At 37.9% G+C, this 21,002-nt stretch overlaps 1 protein-coding gene across 1 annotated transcript in view; it reads left to right on the top strand.

Annotated features, from left to right (window-relative positions):
- The window catches only part of Agps (alkylglycerone phosphate synthase), a 101,828-nt gene that overhangs the window by 7,695 nt on the left and 73,131 nt on the right, over nucleotides 1–21,002 (top strand). Inside the window, exons 2-7 of the mRNA XM_021192479.1 lie at nucleotides 11,434–11,523; nucleotides 12,659–12,749; nucleotides 14,078–14,198; nucleotides 14,681–14,755; nucleotides 17,059–17,130; nucleotides 18,973–19,052. Coding sequence (XP_021048138.1) covers nucleotides 11,434–11,523; nucleotides 12,659–12,749; nucleotides 14,078–14,198; nucleotides 14,681–14,755; nucleotides 17,059–17,130; nucleotides 18,973–19,052 — 529 coding nt within the window. The remainder of the gene's footprint in view (nucleotides 1–11,433; nucleotides 11,524–12,658; nucleotides 12,750–14,077; nucleotides 14,199–14,680; nucleotides 14,756–17,058; nucleotides 17,131–18,972; nucleotides 19,053–21,002) is intronic.

The following is a 21,002-nucleotide window of genomic DNA, read 5'->3' on the forward strand; positions in this document are numbered from 1 at the left end:
AACCAGTAAGGTAGGGCAGCAAGCCCCAGGGATTCTTCTGTCTCTCCCTTCTAGTGCTGGAATCACACATACATACCACTGTGTCTAGTTTTTTATATAGATTCAAAGGATCCAACCTCAGGTCCTCACACTTGCACAACAAATGCTTTACTGATGGAGGCTGTAATTGTTCATTTCGTTCACCTTGATTGTTGGAAAGTATTCCATTGTGTCTTAGTTAGGGTCTTATTGATGTGAACAGACACTGGGACCAAGGACAGCATTTAATTGGGACTGGCTTACAGGTTGAGAGGTCCATTATCATCAAGGCAGGAGCAAGGCAACGTCCAGGCAGGTATGGTGCAGGAGGAGCTGAGAGTTCAATATCTTCATCTGAAGGTTGCTAGGAGAAGACTGGCTCCCAAGTGGTTAGGAGGAGGGTCTCATTGCCCACTCCCACAGTGACACACTTCCTCCAAGGCCAAACCTACTCAAACAAGGCTACACCTCCTAGTAGTGCCACTTCCTAGGCCAAGCATATTCAAACCACCACACATCACATGTCTGTTACTATAGTTTATCCACTTTGTTTTTAATGAGCATTTGAGTAATTGATACTTTTCATTTTAGTTGTTTTAATATGAACTTTCTAGCAGTGAATGTTCTGTATATATTACTGGAAAAGAAGAAGCTAAACTGATTAGTTTCATATTTAGTGAGTTTGGTTTTCATTGTTTACTATGTAGTATATCTACACTGTGTGTAGTCTCCTTAACCATGCCAGTTATTTGAGAGAATACCTTTTAACTGGTCACTAATCATTCTTGTAAACTGATTAAGTAGGAATTTAAGAAGGATTCATTGTGTGGGTATATGTGCATGTGTGTGTGCTACAGATGTACGTGCATGTATGGAAGTCAGAGGACAACTTTCTGGAGTTGATCCTCTTCTGAATTTACATGGCTTTAAGAATTGAACTTGATGCTTGCTGACAGGAGCCTGATATAGCTGTCTCCTGAGAGGCTCTGCCAGTGCCTGACAAATAGAGTTGGATGCTTGCAGCCATCCTTTGGATTGAGCACAGGGTCCCCGATGAAGGAGCTAGAGAAAGGACCCAAGGAACTGAAGGGGTCTGCAGCCCCATAGGAGGAACAACAATATGAACCAACCAGTACCCCCAGAGCTCTCAGGGATTAAACCACCAACCAAAGAGTACACATGGAGAGACGTGGAGAGACTTAAGGCTCCAGCTGCATATGTAGCAGAGGATGGCCTTGTGGGGCATCAATGAGAGGAGAGGCCCTTGGTCTTGTGAAGGCTCGATGCCCCAGTGTAGGGGAATGTCAGGACAGGGAAGCGGGAGTGGGTGGGTTAGTAAGCAGGGGGATAGGGGATGGAAATGAGGGGTGGGGTTGGAGGGGAAATGAGGAAAGGGGATAAAATTTGAAATGCAAATAAAGAAAATATCTAATTTAAAAAAAAAAAAAAAAAAAAAAAAGAAAGAATTGAACTTGGTTCCAGGCTTGTGTGACAAGTAAGCATCATCATTCTCTGGGATAGGAACATTAAGATGCTTTCAGGGTTTATGTATTTGTAACTTACAAGATTTTGGCTAAAAGCACAAATCTGTTCCCCAGTTACACATTTAATTTTGAGTTACAAGCAAGTCATTAATGGCCATAGTCTTAAATTTCATAAACATAAAAGGTCAGGTTTTATATTGTTTTCTTAAAATAAGATTCTCAGCATCTGCCTTTGATTTTTCAAGCATTTTTATAGGTAATGTTGGATTTTTAGTAGTTGATTGTGCTTACTTACTAAAGAAAATCTAGGTTTCCAGTAACTCAGTTACCAGTGATGGACTGATTCCCATGAGTGTTCTGCTCCCTAGCTGTGATTTGGAGCTGTAGATACCATCCTGTCATCCCTGAAAAACCTGCTGTGTGAGTACATGTGATGTATTGTTCTTATAGCGTGCTTGAAGTTACTTACCAGGGGTTCTGATCAGAATACTCGTCCTGTTCTTGCCAATCACCTCACTGTAAGTCTCTGTTCTTTTTATAGTTACTCAGTTAGAAACTGTATACCATCAAGTAGGCAGTACTTACATTCTGAAACCTGAAGTGAAGCAAAAAGAATTACCCAATTTACAGACTTCACAGTGCCTACTCAGATTACCTGGTCGGAATCTGCATCTCTTCTACAGGGGCTTGAACTTTGCTAGAATCTAGCTTCAGGGCTATTAAAATACTGCCTAGTTTGCCAGGCCTACTAAAGATTTTATATAATTGGTTTCTTCTTAGTAAAAGGAAATATAGTGTTTTGGAACATGTATTGATTAGGGTGATTGGTTTTCAGAATTAATTTGAGTTAGATGAAAATGGAAAAGATGAATTTATTTATTTATTTTTTTGGTTTTTTGAGACAGGGTATCTCTATATAGCCCTGGCTGTCCTGGAGCTCACTCTGTAGACCAGGTTGGCCTCGAACTCAGAAATCCACCTGCCTCTGCCTCCCGAGTGCTGGGATTAAAGGCGTGCGCCACCATGCCCGGCTCTAAAGGATGAATTTATTATTGGTTTTTATTATTGTGTGTGTGTGTACACAGGGAATTGAAACCAGGCCCTTGTGCATGTTAGACAAGTGCTACATCATGAACCACATTTCCAGTCCTTAGTTTATCCTTCTATATCTATTTCAGCCTCATCTACTTTGACTGTTATTAGCTTTCACCAGTCTTGTGGGGACTTCTAAGATGCTATCTCTTCCAAGACTCATTTTGAAATTGATAACTATTGGCTGATTCTAAGTGAGTGAGTGCTTTGCTGGTTTCTCCAAGTCTGCATATAAGTGCTGTGTTCAGTTATTATCAGAACTCTATTGTTTTTCTTCATAGTTTTCCTTATCTGGATGCTTAAAATCAACTTGTCTCTTTAACAGCATTGAGATTCATCTCCAGCCCTTATTCAGTCTGATCGATCAGGGACATTTCTTTACCTGTGACTTAAAAGATGTTTATCTTTACTGATACCAACTCAGGTAAAAACTTGATTTTTCTAATGTTGGTGCCTTATAAGTGGTCCCTGTGTAGCTGGGTTTTCTTTCTTTCTTTCTTTCTTGCTTGCTTGCTTGCTTGCTTGCTTGCTTGCTTGTTTTAAATGTCTCTCTTTTAAATGATTTCCATTATGAGACCAGTCTTTGTGCCAGGGAAACTGAGTGCTGCATGCTGGTGCTTATGCTAACTTCTATCATTGCACAAGTGATTGACAGTCCAGTGGAGCTTGAGAGACAAATACGATATAGAGGATATAATAAATCTTATAATTACTGTGTACAGAGGGAGTCATAAATCCTTGAGGAAGATAGGAGAAACATTTCAAAAGAGGATTTTGGACTGGTTCCCTTGATTAGTAGTTCTTGAGGGGGAGAAGGGCATTTCAGAGAAGGGACATGGAGCAGGTACGAAGATAAGCAGCCATAAAAGGGCATGGTGTCGCAGGAGTTATGATTGCATTTTTGTGTCTGGGAATAGCTGTTAGGGAAAAACTGGAGAGTAAGCAGTTCTTTAAAGTTATTGTCATTACTATTATTTTATGTGTATGGGTGTTTTTCCTACATGTGTATCAGTGTACCACGTTCAGGGTGCCTGCAGAGGTAAGTGTGAGCAGTTTTAAAGCAAAATGCGTTGTCCTTTTGGTGGCAACATGATATGTAGAGAATACTGTTTTACCCTCGTGCTTCCCATTGCTGCTGCTGCTGCTGCCGCCGCCACCGCTGCCGCCTATAGCTTTCCTGCATAGCTTTATTCTTTAGTCGTGTATGTGCAAAAACTCTTGTGCTTTCTTTCTCTGCTCGGCTATTCAGTGTTTATCATCTCCAGAGAACTGGAAGTTTACATGCACCATAGTGAAATGGAGTGCTGTTTGCCTGCTGCCCGGGACTACTTAGTATTCACTGGGACTATAGTTAAGAGTGCTAGAACGAGATGACCAACCTTCTGAGTTTGCCATAGTGATTACTGTACTTAGAAAGTCTATGTTTGAGAACCATGCAGTGGAGTTAAAACAAAAAAACGTGTGATGTTTAAGTTAAGTTTACCATTTTATGTTGGTTTTTTTCATAGTCCTAGGGACTTGAGGCCCAGGGCTACAAGTTGGACACGCGTGGCCTAGTGTATCAGGTAGTGTTCAAATGACCAAAGACAAGTTACTGAAAATTCCTGGACCTGTACCCCCTATGTATTGAATAGGTGTAAAGACAGCTGTACTCCAGAACTAAAGTAAGAAGGAAATAGATCTTGATTATAAACCTCTTAGTTTTACAGTATGGTATAACACCAGGGAACTATTGAATAAACCTGGTAGAGAGTTGTAACAACAGGGTGCCCCACTAGGAGGTAGAGAGATACTCAAGTGGCAAGGATACCCTTGGAATAGAGAAAACAAACCACTGACAGGTACGCCGCCTCTGCTGCGGGGAGGTTGGGTAGTACTGAAGAGCACACTCAGACAGTTCTTGTGTCGTCACTGTTGTCAGGATCGTGGATTGCACACTCAGCAGTGATACTGTCTTGGTGGCTCTGAGGAATCGTGGCTCATTGTTGCCACTGTGTGAAATGTTTACCACACATACTGGACTTTGAGTAAATATTCTTGCGTTAGTGCCACGTTCACTGATAAACTAATATAAAATTTTTTATGCTTGTAAGCTTAACATGTATAAAACTAGGAGGTTGTATAATAGGTAACATTTACTAAGATTTAGATAAAAATTCCTTTGGGTAGTTTTCATTCCCTTTTCTTAAAATAGTCAGAGATCTATGAGCCTCCCTGCTGGGATACACATCTCCACTCCCTGTCACTCTCTGTCTTTCCACTCTGCCCTCTTGTTGTCCTATTCACTGCTGAACTCTTTGAGCCCACCTCTCTGCTGAGTGCAGTGGACTTTTGTTTTCTTTCTTTCAGTGCTAATCTCTGGATTTGGAGAAAGTTGGTGAGGACAACTTGATTTTATAGCACTGACCTTAAGTATTGTGTTCCTTGTTCAGTGGGTGATTCTTCTATTCTTGACTTCTGCAGACATTTTAAGGTAGTGCTTCCTGTGTGTGGATGGTCCTGCTGGAATATCCTAATAGCGCCTGTTCAGAAAGTGGATTCTGAGTGCCCACTGCCAGAAATTCTAGTCATGGGTTAGGGTTAGGGTGGCAGCCAGAGCTGTGCAATTAAAGTGAGTAATGTCTATGCTGCTGATGTGATGGAATCCTTTAGACTAAGTCAGTCTCTCTCTCTCTCTCTCTCTCTCTCTCTCTCTCTCTCTCTCTCTCCTCTCTGTGGATGTGCAGAAGATATTGGGTGCCTTTCTTTATTGCTGTCTACTTTACCGCTTTGAGCACTGAGTTATAGGCATACTGCCATCCCTGGCTTTTATGTGGATGCTGGAAAAGTGAATTCAGGTCCTCTTGCCTCACATGAGTAGAATGGACTGCAGCTGGGTGTTAATAATATTTTAGGTAAAAAAAGGAAACAACAACATTTATGGGTACCCATAGAGAGACAGATGTGTTTTATAAAATATAGTTAATTAATTTTTCTCTCTTAAGTGCTGTTATGGTCTGGGTTTTATTTCTCCTTTTCTCTGTATTCAACACTGTGTTTCCAAAATTTTTCCTCATTCCTTTTCATGTTTTAATTATTTTTTTAGGTAGCATATAAAATAATGGGTTTTGTCATAACATTTTCATACATATGTCATTGTCCATTTCTTTTATACACCTCCTACCCTCCAGTGCTCTCCCTTCTTCTTGCCAGATAGTCTTCTATCATTTCATTCAAATCTAGATTCTGCATAGAGAAAAGAAACAGTCGCTATTATTTTTAAAATCTGGTGCCAGTGATTCTGATCATTGTGTAATATCTCACAGAATGCATTTCCACGTTCTCTCTCCATTCTCTACTGAAGGAATGAGGTAGATGTAGTTCCTTATGGAACAGGACATGGATTTGTCTATGGCAGTTACCCAGGAGTTACAGCTGGATCCATAACTGACATCACTTGTGCATACTTAGCACAGGATTTTTCTGCAGAGTTGCTTAGTAGGGGCACTGGTGTTTTTCTTCCTCTTTAAAACCTTAAAAATATTTTTATTTTATGTAACTGGGTGTTTGGCCTATATTATATGTATGGCTGTACACCATATGAATGCAATGCCTGTGGAGACTGGAGGGAGGGCATTGGATCCCTGGAACTGGATGGTTGTGAACCTTTATTTGGGTACTGGGAATTAAACCTGGGCCCTCTGGAAGAATAACAAGTGCTCTTAACTGTTGAGCTCTCTCTCCAGTACACCTCCTATGTTTTTGGTAATAATTCTCTGTATTATTAAGTCCCATATTTAAGTTTGTATTAGACTGGCAACAAATAGCAAACAGTTTACTGCATCAAAGGACTAAATACAGCAGCTAGCGCTGAAACACAATAGGGACATCCAAGGAAGTTGGCATGCGTTGAAGTATGGCATTGTAGTGTGCAAGGTTTGTCATGAGGCATTTTGTATAGATGGCAAGAGTATTATCTTGTTGAACCATTCTAGAACCCTGATCTTGGCAGAGTCCTGTAATTAATCATTTAGTTCATAGAGCACATTTATCTCCACCAGTGATCAAATTTAATCAGCAAGCAAGTAGACTGACTAGTTCATGATGGAAAACAAAATTATTGTTGTTACTACTTTTTTTTATAAGACAAAAAGTTTGTAGAACTTTATTACAACAGCCACAGGCAATGTGTCAGAACCCAGTTCATTAGCTTTTCTCAGCACTGTGACAAAGTACTCGTCAGAAGCATCTTTGGGGAAGAGAGAAGTATGTTTCGGCTCATGGGTTTAGAGAGAGCACGTGGCCATGGGAGCAGTGGGATCCTGCAGCTTGGTTTGTTTGCACCTTTCTTCTGACTCAGCTTGTTTTCTACGAATTATGCTTTTCAAGGTGGCATGGTGGTATGTGGCTATAAGCCTGTTATTTGAGAGACAAAGGCAGGAGGATCAGACGTCTTTTTTTTTTTTTTTTTTTTGAGACAGGGTTCCTCTGTATAGTCCTGGCTGTCCTGGAACTCACTTTGTAGACCAGACTGGCCTCGAACTCAGAAATCCACCTGCCTCTGCCTCCCAAGTGTTGGGATTAAAGGCGTGTGCCACCACTGCCCAGCTAGAGACCAGTCTAAAGCTGCACGAGGCTGTACAGTTTTCTGAGACTATTTATATCTTAAGTACAGTCTGCCTCCATTGATTCTTTTAACAAGTGTACATTGTGAACATTTTTGAAAGTTTTCTTACTGTGTTTTTAAGAATAATTTTGTAGGGTTGGCAATCTAGGTATGAAGATGACTTAAAATTTATTTCAAAAGACCTACATTTTAAGTTGAACTTAGAATAAAGTCAGTATTCTTATACCTTTCTCCCCTTCTAATCTTTACATTTCTAATGAGAACTCCACTTCATTTTTCTTTTCAATACAGAAGTTGGTGGAAATAAAACTTCATTTGTGGGATTTCCCTATTTTCCCTTTCCCCCATCCCTGGCTGACCTTGAACCTCTGAGCCTGTCTGAGCTTCCCGACTACTGGCATTATAAGCATATATCACCATACCTTGGTCTATGGGAATGTTTCATAGTGTATTTTTTCAAGAAGTGTGTGTTCTGTCTTTCTCATCACTTCTTATGTCATATGATGTCTTTGGTTGTACTAGTCTTGAAGCAGTTAATCACAAATCAGATAATAAAGGTCTGTATTAGAAAATCTTGAGGAGGGTTAGATTTCTGCTCATTGTGTCCATATGTGATTGGTTTGGAAGTGGCTGGCACTGAGGCTGGTCAGCTCGGTCAGCACTGAGTGAGACTTTAGTGGCATTTCTCTCTTCACTTTTCCCAAAGCTATTTTTCTCATTTAAAACTGTAGTGGGGCTGGAGAAATGGTTCAGCGGTTAGGAGCACCGACTGCTCTTCCAGAGGTCCTGAGCTCAATTCCCAGCAACCACATGGTGGCTCACAGCCATCTGTAATGGTTTTGGTGCTCTCTTCTGGTATGTCTGAAGACAGCTACATGCACCCATAGAACTAAAATACATACATCTTAAAAACAAAAAACAAAAAACAACAACAACAAAAATACCCCCCCCCCCCGCCGTTCTCAAACTGTAGTGGATAGGTTGAAGTTCTGAACTGAGAAGTAATTTCATCAGAATTTTATCAGAAAAGCTTTAAAAGTTATTAGTTAACTGATCTTAAAAAAGGTTGTTAACCTAGAGTAAAAGTAGGTGAAATTACTTTTTCCTTTTCTTGACTTTCCCTGACTATGCTTAGAAAAAGTGCCATGCACTAAACCTGGAATCTTGTAAGTTATATTGAAGAGGAGTGGGGATCTGATGATTTGTCTCCAGGGTCAGACACAAAAGTGAGATCTCACTTAAGACTAATCCTTATGGATTAGTAATAACAATACTAAATCTAGATACAGTATTTCACCTAGTGACTGAGTAATAGACCTGGGGAGTGGGAAAAATGTAGTGTGCAACCATACATCTCCTAGAGAATACTGCCACCTTGTGTATATGTGATGATAGTCTCTAAGTACCCATTTCTTTCGACCCAAGTGATTTTTCCTTTTCATATTTGTACTACTTCGTTCTGCAAGTTTGTAAAGCATGTTTTAATAGGGCAAAATCAAGCCAACCTTCTTTTTGGCAGTAGGAAGAGTCTTGGGTTTTGACAACATCAAATTTGGTGTGGTTAGCTTCAGGAATCTGAATGCCTGGGATATGATACTAATTTACTTCTGGTTTAGTTGTGGATAACTTCCTTTCAATAGAATGTTGGAAAAGCTAAGGATTTTTTTATTCTTTATTGCAGTTTTCCTGGTGCCTTGAGATTGTTATTCTAAATGGCAAAGTTTACTCTGTGATGGGGAAGACATCAGGCACTAGACTTACTGATACAGCCGCTCCTAGATTCTTAAATGTTTCCATCAGACCCAGTGCAGAATGACCACAGTAAGACTTTAGAATAGTGCCTTTGAGAAAGTATTAAAATGATGAAAATAGGGCTTTTAAAATTATTTTGGTTACCAGAGGGTATACTTTAGCAGGTTTTAAATAGTGTCATGAGACTGGGTTGAATGTTCTGTAGGTAAAACTTTTTATTTGGAAAATGTGGGACAGGGCACTTTCTAAGGATCTTTTTAGCATTTGGATTTTGTAACAAGTGAAGCTTTTTACTCTCTTTTACAAATGTTGAAGCTGTAATTCACATCCAGGTACTTGCAGCCTTTAAATAGGAGGGTAATTAGGATCAGTTGCTAAATTAGAGGTGTGTTTTAGCTCATGGTTTGGATGGTTCCTTCTGAGACTGGTACTGGTAGAGTCTGGTACCGGTTGTTTTGGTGTTGTCACTGGTAAGGCAGCGGATCACACTAAGCAGCCTGTGGCAGGGCAAATAAGTCATTCTGTGCCCGAGCTGTAAGAGAGAAACCAGGGACTCACAGTCCCCTTTTAGGACGTGCCCCTAATGCCTCTAGACCTCCTACTAGGCCCCACCTACTAAGGGCTCTACCATCTTATAACACCATGCCCCCTGGGCACAGCTATCTTTAGTTTCTGTTTATTATTTGTCCCTGGTCTTTATTATTTTCTCACAACTGCTTTCAGGCTTGGTCTGTTGTTTCCTTCCCGAGGAGTTCACTAAGTCTGAATGTGCTCTGAGGTTGAGATATCAGCAGAGACATCTAAAGCTGCTTTCTCAGAATTGCCTTTGCTCTATCCCAGAGCTTCTGATAAGGTTTGGGTTTTGTTTTCATTTGAGTCTAGGGATTTTTAAATTTCCTCCTTAATTTCTCCAGTTAACCACAAGAGTGCATTGTTCAATCTTTGTTTGTTTGTAGAGTATCTATAGTTTCTCTTGCTATCATTATTATCTAGTAAGATATAAATTTTTTCTTTTTAACTTGTTAAGACTTGATTTATGGCCTAAAATGTAGCACTTATATTTTAAATCTGCTTTATTAACATGTCTGCTAGTAGTCAAACTACCTTTTTAAAAAAGCCTTTTTAAAGATTGATTCTTTGTGAATTTCCCATCATGTACCCCTCATACTACCTTATAAACTGGTCTATTTCACTATAGCAGAAAAATTAAAAATGTTTATGTTTTTCTAAAAAAGTAAGTTTCTTGTTCAAGTGCATTCCTAGTTTTAACTGCAAAGTTATTTAGGCTATCTTATGTTTATTTACTTACACTATTAGGGACCACACTCAGAAATTTGAGCATGCCAGACTATGTCCCTACTTTAAACTCCTTTTTTTTTTTTTTTGGTTTTTCGAGACAGGGTTTCCCTGTGTAGCCCTGGCTGTCCTGGAACTCACTCTGTAGACCAGGCTGGCCTCGAACTCAGAAATCCGCCTGCCTCTGCCTCCCAAGTGCTGGGATTAAAGGCATGCTCCACCATGCCTGGCTCTAAACTCCGTATTTAAGATGAAACAATTATAAGTCTATTCCTTCTCATCTTTTTTTTTTTTTGGGTGCATTACATTTGTTGATTGTAGCTTACTGTGAAGCATGCATAGCGCATTACAATGTTTTTTTATTTAGAATTGCTAATATGTAGGCATTTTCATGTTTTCATTTTTATTTCAAGTAGTAGTAATGGACATAAGGTCTTTTAAATGATTGTGAAAATTAAAAGCCATACATTGCTTGGTTTTGAAATGCTTAGCAAGTTTTTAAAAAAAAGAGTTAAAAATTACTTTTAGTGTGTGTGTGTGTGTGTGTGTGTGTGTGTGTGACAGAATATTAATATTAGTTGTAGGAGAAAAATTGAACACAAAAAGACTGAAACAAGGGAAAAAGATAATTCTTTTTTTTAGTATGTTTTACTTTACATCAGCAATGTTGATGACATATTAGCCTCACCTATTGTGAGGTTAGCTAAGTGAAGTCTTTTGGATGTTTTGGAAAGAATACAAGAAAAAAGGACTGAAGTATGAGGTTGGCATCTAAAGTGTGTAATAAGTGAACTGATCTTGGTGTTTGTCTTAGTGGTTTTACCTATTTTCTTAGTATTAAGTATGGAAATGGTGGTAGTTGCTGATAGTATGATTATGCAGAAACTCATAAAGTGAAACTTAATCAAGTATGAGAGAGAGAGAGAGAGAGAGAGAGAGAGAGAGATTGATTGCACACGTGCGAGCACATGAACATGTATGAGAGCATTGTATATGGGTATATGATATGCACATAGAATCTGGAGGTGTTGGATTCTCCAGATAGTTGTGAGCCACCCCATGTGGATCCTGATTGCTGAACTCATGTCCTTTGTATGAGCATTACACACTTTCAACTGCTGAGCTGTCTCTAGTACCAGGATAGGTCTAGTGTGTATATATACATGAATTTTTTTTTCTCATTAGGCAAGAAGTTATGAAATGGAATGGATGGGGCTATAATGATTCCAAGTTTTTATTGAATAAGAAGGGCCAGGTTGAGCTGACTGGGAAAAGGTAATCCTGCTTTTAAGTTCACTTTTTTCCTTCTTTTCCTTTTCTTATATTTTTAAACATAATAAAGGACATGATTCCCTCCTCTAAGAAAAAGTTACCAGCATTTTGCTATTAATTTCTTTTTATCCTATAATATTTTAAATTCTGATGTCATCATAATACCTATATTTTTATGTCTTTAAAAATAAGCCTTTATAATCATTCATATATTAATATTATCACACTTCCAAAGTAACAAGCTTGTTATAATATCTAATTATTTAGTCCATATTTTCATCACCCCTGTTGTTTTACAGATGACTCCTATAGGGGATTTTCTGAATCAGGATCCAAAGAGTCACCCCTGGTCTTCCATGCTTTTGACTTACTGGAAGTGACTTTATATTTAAGTCTCATAATTTACACCTAGGTTTGGGTTATAATGAAAGATAACACCTTTAAGGTTATTCGTAGAGCATTAATTAAGAGCAAAGAGGATGCAATAATGGTGTTGCTGGAGACTTGTTTTCTAGGGCAGTGGCTCTCAACCTTCCTAAAGCTGCGGCCCTCTCATATAGTTCCTTATGTTGTAGTGACCCTTAAACCACAAAATAATCATTGTTGATACTTCATAACTGTAATTTTGCTACCGTTATGATTGTAATGTAAGTATCAGATATGTGATCCATTTGAAAGGGTCATTCAACTCCCAAAGAGGTCATGGCCCACAGGTTGAGGACTGCTGATTAGGTAGTAAAAGAAGTAGAGAATTTATCAGCTAGTTTAGAGACTGGAAGATTGTACTACTGCCACTATGCCCAGCATGGGTTCCTTAAGGCTTCATTTCCTAGATTGTTGAATTCTGATCCAAAGACACGAGAGAAAGGAAGAAGAGGTGTATTGTGTAAGCTCTCGAAGGTGGGCATGGAGATGGTGGGTGCTTGGCATAGTCACCATAGGGGTAGTCAGTTCTCCACTCTCTTCAAAATTTATACACATGGAAGTAGGATCTGGGAACTCTGGAATGACAATATTTAGTAGACAAGCAGTTAGTTAATGAGACTTGTAGGAACTGCTTGATCATTCCTAGACGTAGAATATAAGCTTCACTTTTAGATACCTCTCTCTAGCATTCTTTATCTACTTTGTACCTTAGGTACCCTCTTAGTGGCTTGGTTTTACCAACTTTGAGAGACTGGATCCAAAACACCCTTGGAGTAAATCTGGAGCATAGAACTACCTCTAAAGTAAGCAAATAATAGTTATAACATGTTCAGTTGTGCCTTTTATGCCTAAACAATTATTGTCAGAATTAGTTACATTGTTTACAGTTATCTTGTTGTGAAGCCAATGACGTTTTTGGCATTTGTTTATGTTGTCATTATTTTTATTGTTATTTTGCAATAAATGAAGTAGTTAACTCATCTCTCCAGTTAGATATTCAAGCCCATAAGGGTCTTATGTGATATTATGCACCATATTCAGCATGTGATTGTTTCTAGGATCTGGAAATGGCTCAGCAGGTAAGAGCACTTAATAGTCTTCCAGAGAACCTGGGTTCTGTTCCCAGTGCCCACTTGATGACTTGCAACAGTTCTAACTGCTTTGCTGCTTTTAATAATTTAAAATGCTGGGCAGAATATTTGTTGGGATTCGTTTGGTTATTTCCTCTTGTTAACTATAGGATAAATTTTATGAAGGTAAGACCACAGTCTAACCCCCCCCCTCCTCATCTCCATTAACTCTAATTGCTGTTTCCATGGCTCTTAGAATAGTGCCTGGCCTTTTGGAGTAAAAATTAATTCTTATCTGAATGAATATAGTATCTTAAGAGATTAAGAAAGTGTAGAAATATCAGATACTTTTGTTTATATTTTCTTATAGATTCTTTATCCCAAATACTGTATTAATTTTCTTTATATTTAGTAGTATATGTTTGACATGCTGTTAAGTGCTTTTAATTAGTATATCTGATCTACTTTCTTATTAAAGTAGCCCTACACATTTGGTTGTTAATTTATTAACATGTGAAGAAACTGAGGCTCAGGGAGGTTGAATGACATGCTCAGTGTAGTTTTAACTTTATAATTGAAGGTTAGGCTTTAAGATATCAACTGAAAGTGAGTACCAAGTTTAAATTAAATCATGCATTTTTAATAGTAGTTTTATTACATAAGAGTTTCTGTACAATATTTTAAAATGATCCTTGAAGAGTAGGAGATGGTAAATTTTATCTACAGGTGAAAAACTTTAATATAAAACACACCTAGTACCTATAAACCAAAGGTTTGAGACTTCCCTGTCTTCTCTATTGTTGATTACAGTCTTCATTGTTAGTAACAAAGGGCCAGTCATAGAAACAAAGAGAAAGCATCGTCTCCCTGTTACATATATTATGGGATATAAGTACCAAATCATTTGTACTTTGCTACTGTTACCAAGTTGGACTCTAGTACTTGATATATCATATATTGAATGTTAAAAAAAATCTGCATCTTACAATTATTGTCCTAGCAGAGGGGATCAAGATTTATTATTTAGAAATGAGTCAAAGTTATCAATTTTATATTTTTAGACATCCTTAAATCCTAGTGAAGCACCTCCTTCTATTGTGAATGAAGATTTCCTTCAGGAACTTAAAGAAGCTCATATTTCCTACTCACAGGAAGCAGATGATCGTGTGTTTAGAGCTCACGGTAGGCTGCTTACACAGGGATGTTCATGATCTCACTGCTCACCCTGGGGCTGCTCACCCTGGGGCTGCTCACCCTGAGATTGCTCACCCTGAGGCTGCTCACCCTGGGGCTGCTCACCCTGGGGCTGCTCACCCTGAGATTGCTCACCCTGAGGCTGCTCACCCTAGGGCTGCTCACCCTGGGGCTGCTCACCCTGGGGCTGCTCACCCTGGGGCTGCTCACCCTGGGGCTGTTTACCCTGGGGCTGCTCACCCTGGGGCTGCTCACCCTGGGACTGCTCCTGTTTACACTGTTTATCTTGAGTCTGCTCATGCTAGTGTTACTCACTCACCCTGGGGCTGTTCACTTTCACACTGCTTGTGCAGGTGGTGTTCATACTGGGCTGCTCACACAGGGCTTGCTCACATCGGCTTTCTGTCTTTATTTAGAAGCTTCCTATAAGTTAACTTGTTTTGCATTTTTCTTTTTACACAACAAAACAGGTCATTGCCTTCACGAGATATTTTTGCTCAGAGAAGGGATGTTTGAGCGGATTCCTGATATAGTTGTATGGCCAAGTAAGTTATTTTAACTCTTTGTATCATTTTAGTATAGATGTTTCCATTATTTTTCTGAGGAATTTATTAAATTTTAATGTGAATTAAATGAAGGTAATGGAACCTAGTTTTTCTTTGCATGAGGGCAAGTTTTGAAAGAACATTGCAGTTTGCAACAATGCATTTTGAGGCATTCGGTCATCTTAGTTCCAGATGTGGAGATAGTCTTTTTTTTTTTAATAGTTTAGACTTTCACATACATAAGTGGAGGCATGCACACTTATCTATGAAATCTATTGTAGTTGTATTATATGGGACTTTCCTGATTTGAGGTCCATCCTTCAGGCAGGAACTTTTACCATTGTGACTGTCAAATAGTGTGGATATTTTTTGTTTTCATGCACTGATGTAAACTATGTTTCCACTGGTGTGTGTGTGTGTGTGTGTGTGTGTGTGTGTGTGTGTGTGTGTAAAACCCAAAATTTCCTTTAGCAAAATTAACTTAGTGTGCTAGTGAGAATCCTCAGAATATAGTGGTACTTGCCTTATAAGCTTGACAACCTGAGTTTAATCCCTTGAATTTGGTCCCTGAATCCTGCATACCAGTGGAAAGAGAACATTACAGAGAAATACAAAGAAGATACCGTATAAAAGGGTGGGTGGTGGGACGAGGAAGTAGTTTCTGCTCACACAGTCAAGGAAGGCTTTTAAATAAGTTAGTTACATTCATAGATTCCATTCTGTCTTAACATTATATAAATATATATTTTTTCTCTGTTTTTGTCCTTCTCTGTGTGTCCTTGTCTGTGTATGTATGGTATGGTGTGTAATTATGAGTGTGTGTGTGTGTGTGTGTGTGTGTACACACAATGTACCTGTGTACATGCATGCAGAAGCCAGAGCAGGACCATTGGCTATCTTCTGTCTCTTTCCCTTACTGCCTTAAGAGAAGGTTTCTTATTGAACCAGAAACTCAGCATTTCTGCTAGGCAGGCTGGTTACTGAACTCTTAGGATCCATCTACCTTTGCCTCCCATCTGGCCAATGCTGCAGTTATAAGTGTGTGCATCCATGCCTGGGTTTTTTATGCAGGTACTGGGGAATTGATCTTAGGTCCTTATGATTGCAAAGCAAGTGCTCATATTCATGGAGCCATTTCTTAACCATTACCTATTATCTTTTACACTATTAACAGTAAGCTTTATAAACTTAACCCCAAAATCTCCATCAAATACCCCACAATGGAACTATACAAAGGCTAAGTACTTACAGCTTTATGTAAACTGAGATAGTTATAACATTTGTAAAACAAGTTCTGTACTTACATAAATATATATCAGTTTGTCTGTTTTTTCTAATACTCTTTTTTTCTCTTTTAGGATCTTAGCAGTTAATATTACAATTTTTTAGTTTCCTTGCCTCAAAACTTTTGTCTTCCATGAGATACAATGTGAAGTAATGCATGCCATGTTGCTTCCTCTTTAAAACTCCCTCATGTGCTAGTACCAGGGACAGCTGGAGTAGGACCATCTTACTTGACATACAGTCTTCCTCAGAGAGTTGTTATTTAGATAGCTTTAGCTATAAATACAAAGGAAAGGAATTTGTGTGCTACTCTAGTTTGTGTAAGATTTTACTGTTTTTTTTTTTTTTTTTTAAGGAATTAAGAAACAGTAGTGATAAAGTTAATTGGTGAACGTATGTATGTGAAGTGTGCTGTTTACATGGTTTGAATGTTGCTATTCATTTAAACAGGAAATAAAACATCCTTCCAGTAGGGTTTCCTGGCTGACCGTACCTACTGAACCAAATGATTAAAGTTAAGATTACGAGAAATGAGACATGGCATAGCACCGCTGCTGTGAGATGCCTACCAACTTTTTAGTCTCTGTTTAATCTCAGGGAAACAAACTAAGAGCGTTATTTGAAATACCTGCCTAAAGATCTTCAGAAATGTCCTTGACATGAAAGTCAAAGAACCAGTGTGTGATTTCAGGTTTGACTCTGGTCCGAAAAGGGATGCTAGTGGGATATTAGAGGAAGGACTGTAGATTGTTTTGTCTATGTTATTTGATATGTTTTGATAATTAGATCTTCCTTTTATGAGCTGTTAATGTTTGGGAATGTGACATGAAGTACATTTTTATACTTTTTCCTAAGTCTGAATTGTTAAAACTACAGAGAATCTTGTTTTCAGCCATTTAACATGGTATGAATAAATAAGGAAAAGTTAGATGTTCAAGAGCTTTACTGACTTTTAGTTTGTAATAATATGCATATTTTATTTATGTACTTATAGTTAATATATTTTCCTTTTTCAACAGCATGTCATGATGATGTAGTTAAGATTGTGAATCTAGCGTGCAAATATAACCTTTGTATCATACCAATTGGTGGTACGTATTGTGTTTTTCAATTTTATTATGGTTAAACTTGTTCTATTTAAAATATTTGTATTTTTATTTATATTCCCTTGAAAACAAGCTTTTTTGTGATTATAATATAGTAATTGTAAAAAATTGATTTATGTGATCATTTGTGTTGTAAATACTAAGCTGCTTGAGCTGTTGTTTACCGCTTAATTCATGTTTTTCTTCTGTATGGATCATAGGTAAAGATGGTTTTTAATGCTAAATAAGAAAATGTTCATTTAATAATTAACTTTTTAATCGGTATGTCTGTGGGGATCATTTTAGTCTTTCAAGGCACCCAGTGTCATCTTTGGAGGAGCTGAATGATCGTAGAACACTAGGAGAATTAAAAGTTTACTAGTGCAGTAATGGCTAGTCAATGCCTCTGACTACAGAAAGCTAGCATTATTTTTTAATTGTAAATTGATCTTTGAGTTTTTGTTGTTGTTGACTGTGATTTTTGTAAGCCAAAGGAAATTACCTTCACTTTTTTTTTTTTTTTTAAAAGGTGTGGTTATTATATTTAGATGAGTACACTGTAGCTGTTTTTAGACACACCAGAAGAGGGCATCATATCCTATTACAGATGATTGTGAGCTACCATGTGGTTGCTAGGAATTGAACTCAGGATGTTTGGAAGAGCAGTGCTATTAACCACTGAACCATCTCTCGAGCCCCTGAGATTTATTTTGTGTTTGAGATTTATTTTGTGTTTGTGAGTACACTGTCACTGTCTTCAGACACACCAGAGGAACGGATCAGATCCTGTTACAGATGGTTGTGAACCACTATGTGGTTGCTGGGAATTGAACTCAGGACCTCTGGAAGACCAGTCAGTGCTCTTAACTCTCCAACCCCCAACCCTTATTTACTGTATTGTCATTGGTGAATAGAAATTAGACCTCAGCAACTCTAGGAGTCCCAGACTCCCTCTCCAACTGATACTGTCCCTTTAGTTAGTGTACAAAGGCACCACAGTGCCACGTACTATGAATTTTTCTTTTATCGAAAATGATGTTATAAACAAGTGGTGGTATTTAACCACAAGTACTGCACTCGCAATTGGCAATCTAAACTGGTGAAATTAAGTTGATGTATACAGATTACTTCTTTTAGCAGTTGAATTCCAGAGGTTTATTTTCCACATAGACTGTATGGAAATAGCAATTATATTTTTATATTGATATGGGATGATTGTAGTTCAAAACTTAAAATATTGTATTAAAATATTGTTAAGACATTTATCCTTTGACAAATTGTTAAGAGGAAATAGGAGTATATTGTTTAAATATTGCAGCATATTATCTAGCCTATTTTATTATTACATTTCACTAAAGAATATGAAAATTTGCTTTTCAGTACCATGATCTGGGCATTTAACTTTTTTATTTTGGTTTATTAAAGCTTTTTGCATAAGACAGTTACTGTAACAGAAAGACAGTTATGTACTTACAGTAGGAAGAAGCTGACGGTACTTCTAGTTGTTCAGGACTTGTCTTTTTTCTTTGAAGCTCCCTCTTCACGGTGATCAGTAGCTTAGATCTTTGCTAATTATGTTTTTGGAGTTCTACAAATTGCTAGGGCTTTCCATGTGTGTCATATCCAGGGATGGAGCCATAGCCCATTGAGTTCAGTTCCATAGTAGTCTGCATTTGGCACTCAGCATAAAATAAAGGTGAGTTTGTTTTCAGTGTGTTAGCTTTTGCAAAGTAGAAATAGGTGTCAGCGCTAGCAGACCCATTTGTGTTCTGTGTACTAGGAACTTGTTCCAGAAATGTAGTGGGAGCAAAATATTTAAACACAAAGTTTTGTTTCCTGTTTTGACAGGAGGAACAAGTGTGTCCTATGGCTTGATGTGTCCTGCAGATGAGACAAGAACAATAATTTCTTTGGACACTTCACAAATGGTATATGATATTCTAATTATGCTTTCTGCTTAAAACATCATTTTGTTAGTACTCTGTTTTAGCTGCATGTTAGGTAATCAGAAGCTAAGTTCCCTTGTTCTAAGGCACAGATCTTGGTGCTTTAGTGCCAAGTTAGTGCATACATTGATCATAAGAAGCATGATTGTAAAGCTTGAGACAGTGGATAACTTGAGTAATGTGTACTTACCTGCCTCCCAGACTTAAACTGATGCTTTTGCACATTTGCTGTGGATGGGTGCGAGAGCCGTACCATGTTAAGGTTTTAACATGGGTTCAATTTTACCTTCCTAGTCTCAAGTAGCAACTTTGTGTGAGTTTTTAATTTGCATCTTCTTTGAACAGCAAGGTAGAGGTGACTGTGCCTATGCCCAGATGCATGGTTATTAGTGTTTCATTGCATTTGCTCTCTTTTATTTTTAGAACTTTTAAAAACAAAGCTTGATGTGCTACTTTGTACCTATTTTGTTTGTCTCTCATTTTTAAAAACCCATTTGTTTATTTATTATATATAAGTACACTGTAGCTGTCCTCAGATACCCCAGAAGAGGGCATCAGATCTCATGATGGATGGTTGTGAGCCACCATGTGGTTGCTGGGATTTGAACTCAGGACCTTTGGAAGAGCAGTCAGTGCTCTTAACCGCTGAGCCATCTCTCCAGCCCTCTGTCTCTTTTTAATAAAGGTCTTTTTCTCATTTAACTACTGTATTTTTGTCACTCTTGTCAAATCAAAATCATTTTTACGCTAATTTATATAGTCTACACTTATTTTTAAAGATATCTTTATGATAGTTGATGAGTTCTGATGGATTTCTAGAAAAGGGCCTCGTGAACTTTGGCTGTTTCTCCTTAGGTCTCACTTTCACTGGAAGTGTGCTTCCCTTTTGCCCAACGTTACTGATTTTGAAGAAAATCGGTTATTTGTAGTATGGAATGGCACAGTTTGTATTAATCTGCTGTTCTTCCTTGGTGTCATTTAACTGTTCTTTTAGGCCCTGAGTCTATATAGGCTACTAGATTTCTTCCTCCTTTCCGCCCCTCCTTCCCTTTCATTGTGCTTCCCTCTCCTCCACAGAAAGCTTATCTTATAGATAGATATGGCAATGTGTTCTTTAAAATATTTAATTTTATTTAAAAATCAACACATAAAACTGTTTATGCTTTGGGCTTATCATTTTGATACATGTTCATGTATCCTTTGTGGTGTCAAGGATAGCCTTGAATTCCTGACTACTATCTCTGCTTCCCAAGTGCTGACAGGTGTGTGCCATCATGCCTTGTTTTATGCTGTACTGGAGATTGAACTTCACTTCATGCAGTAGGCCAGCACTTGCAGACTGAGCTACATCCTTAGACCCCGTTTTGTTTTGTGTTTTTGTTTTTGAGTTGTGTAGTACATACTGGATATAGCATAGATACACATTTTCTCTATAGATTTTTTTTTTTAATCAAAAAGGATGTTTCAACCTCAGTGGGTGAAAACATATGTTAGTGCAAGTATGTTGTTACCGCAAGAGCCAGTCTAGTGATGTATACATTGAATGTAAATTATTATCTGAGATTCCATCACATTTTCAAATTCTTTGTCTTTTATTCTACAGTTAAATGCTGTTAGTTTAGCTGGTATAAGACCCAAAGCTTGACTGTGTTATAGTTATATTGAAATTGCTGTTGTCTTGTAGTGTAATTATGTTTTACATAATAAAACAAAATACATTAATGCTTACTATAACTCTATAAAGGAAATTTTTATGTGTGTTAAATTTTAGAATTTTGTATTTTAGAATTTAGGCAGTCTATTAATTTTGTATTGTCGTATTTTTCCCTTTTCATTATTAACTAAGTTTATATTATTATTGAGAAATGGAATATGTCAAACATACAAATAAAACTTTCTTGGGATTCAAAAGAAGATACACATATGTAATAT

This window comes from Mus pahari, chromosome 3 (genome assembly GCF_900095145.1).
Source record: "Mus pahari chromosome 3, PAHARI_EIJ_v1.1, whole genome shotgun sequence".
In the NCBI taxonomy this organism is placed as follows: domain Eukaryota; kingdom Metazoa; phylum Chordata; class Mammalia; order Rodentia; family Muridae; genus Mus; species Mus pahari.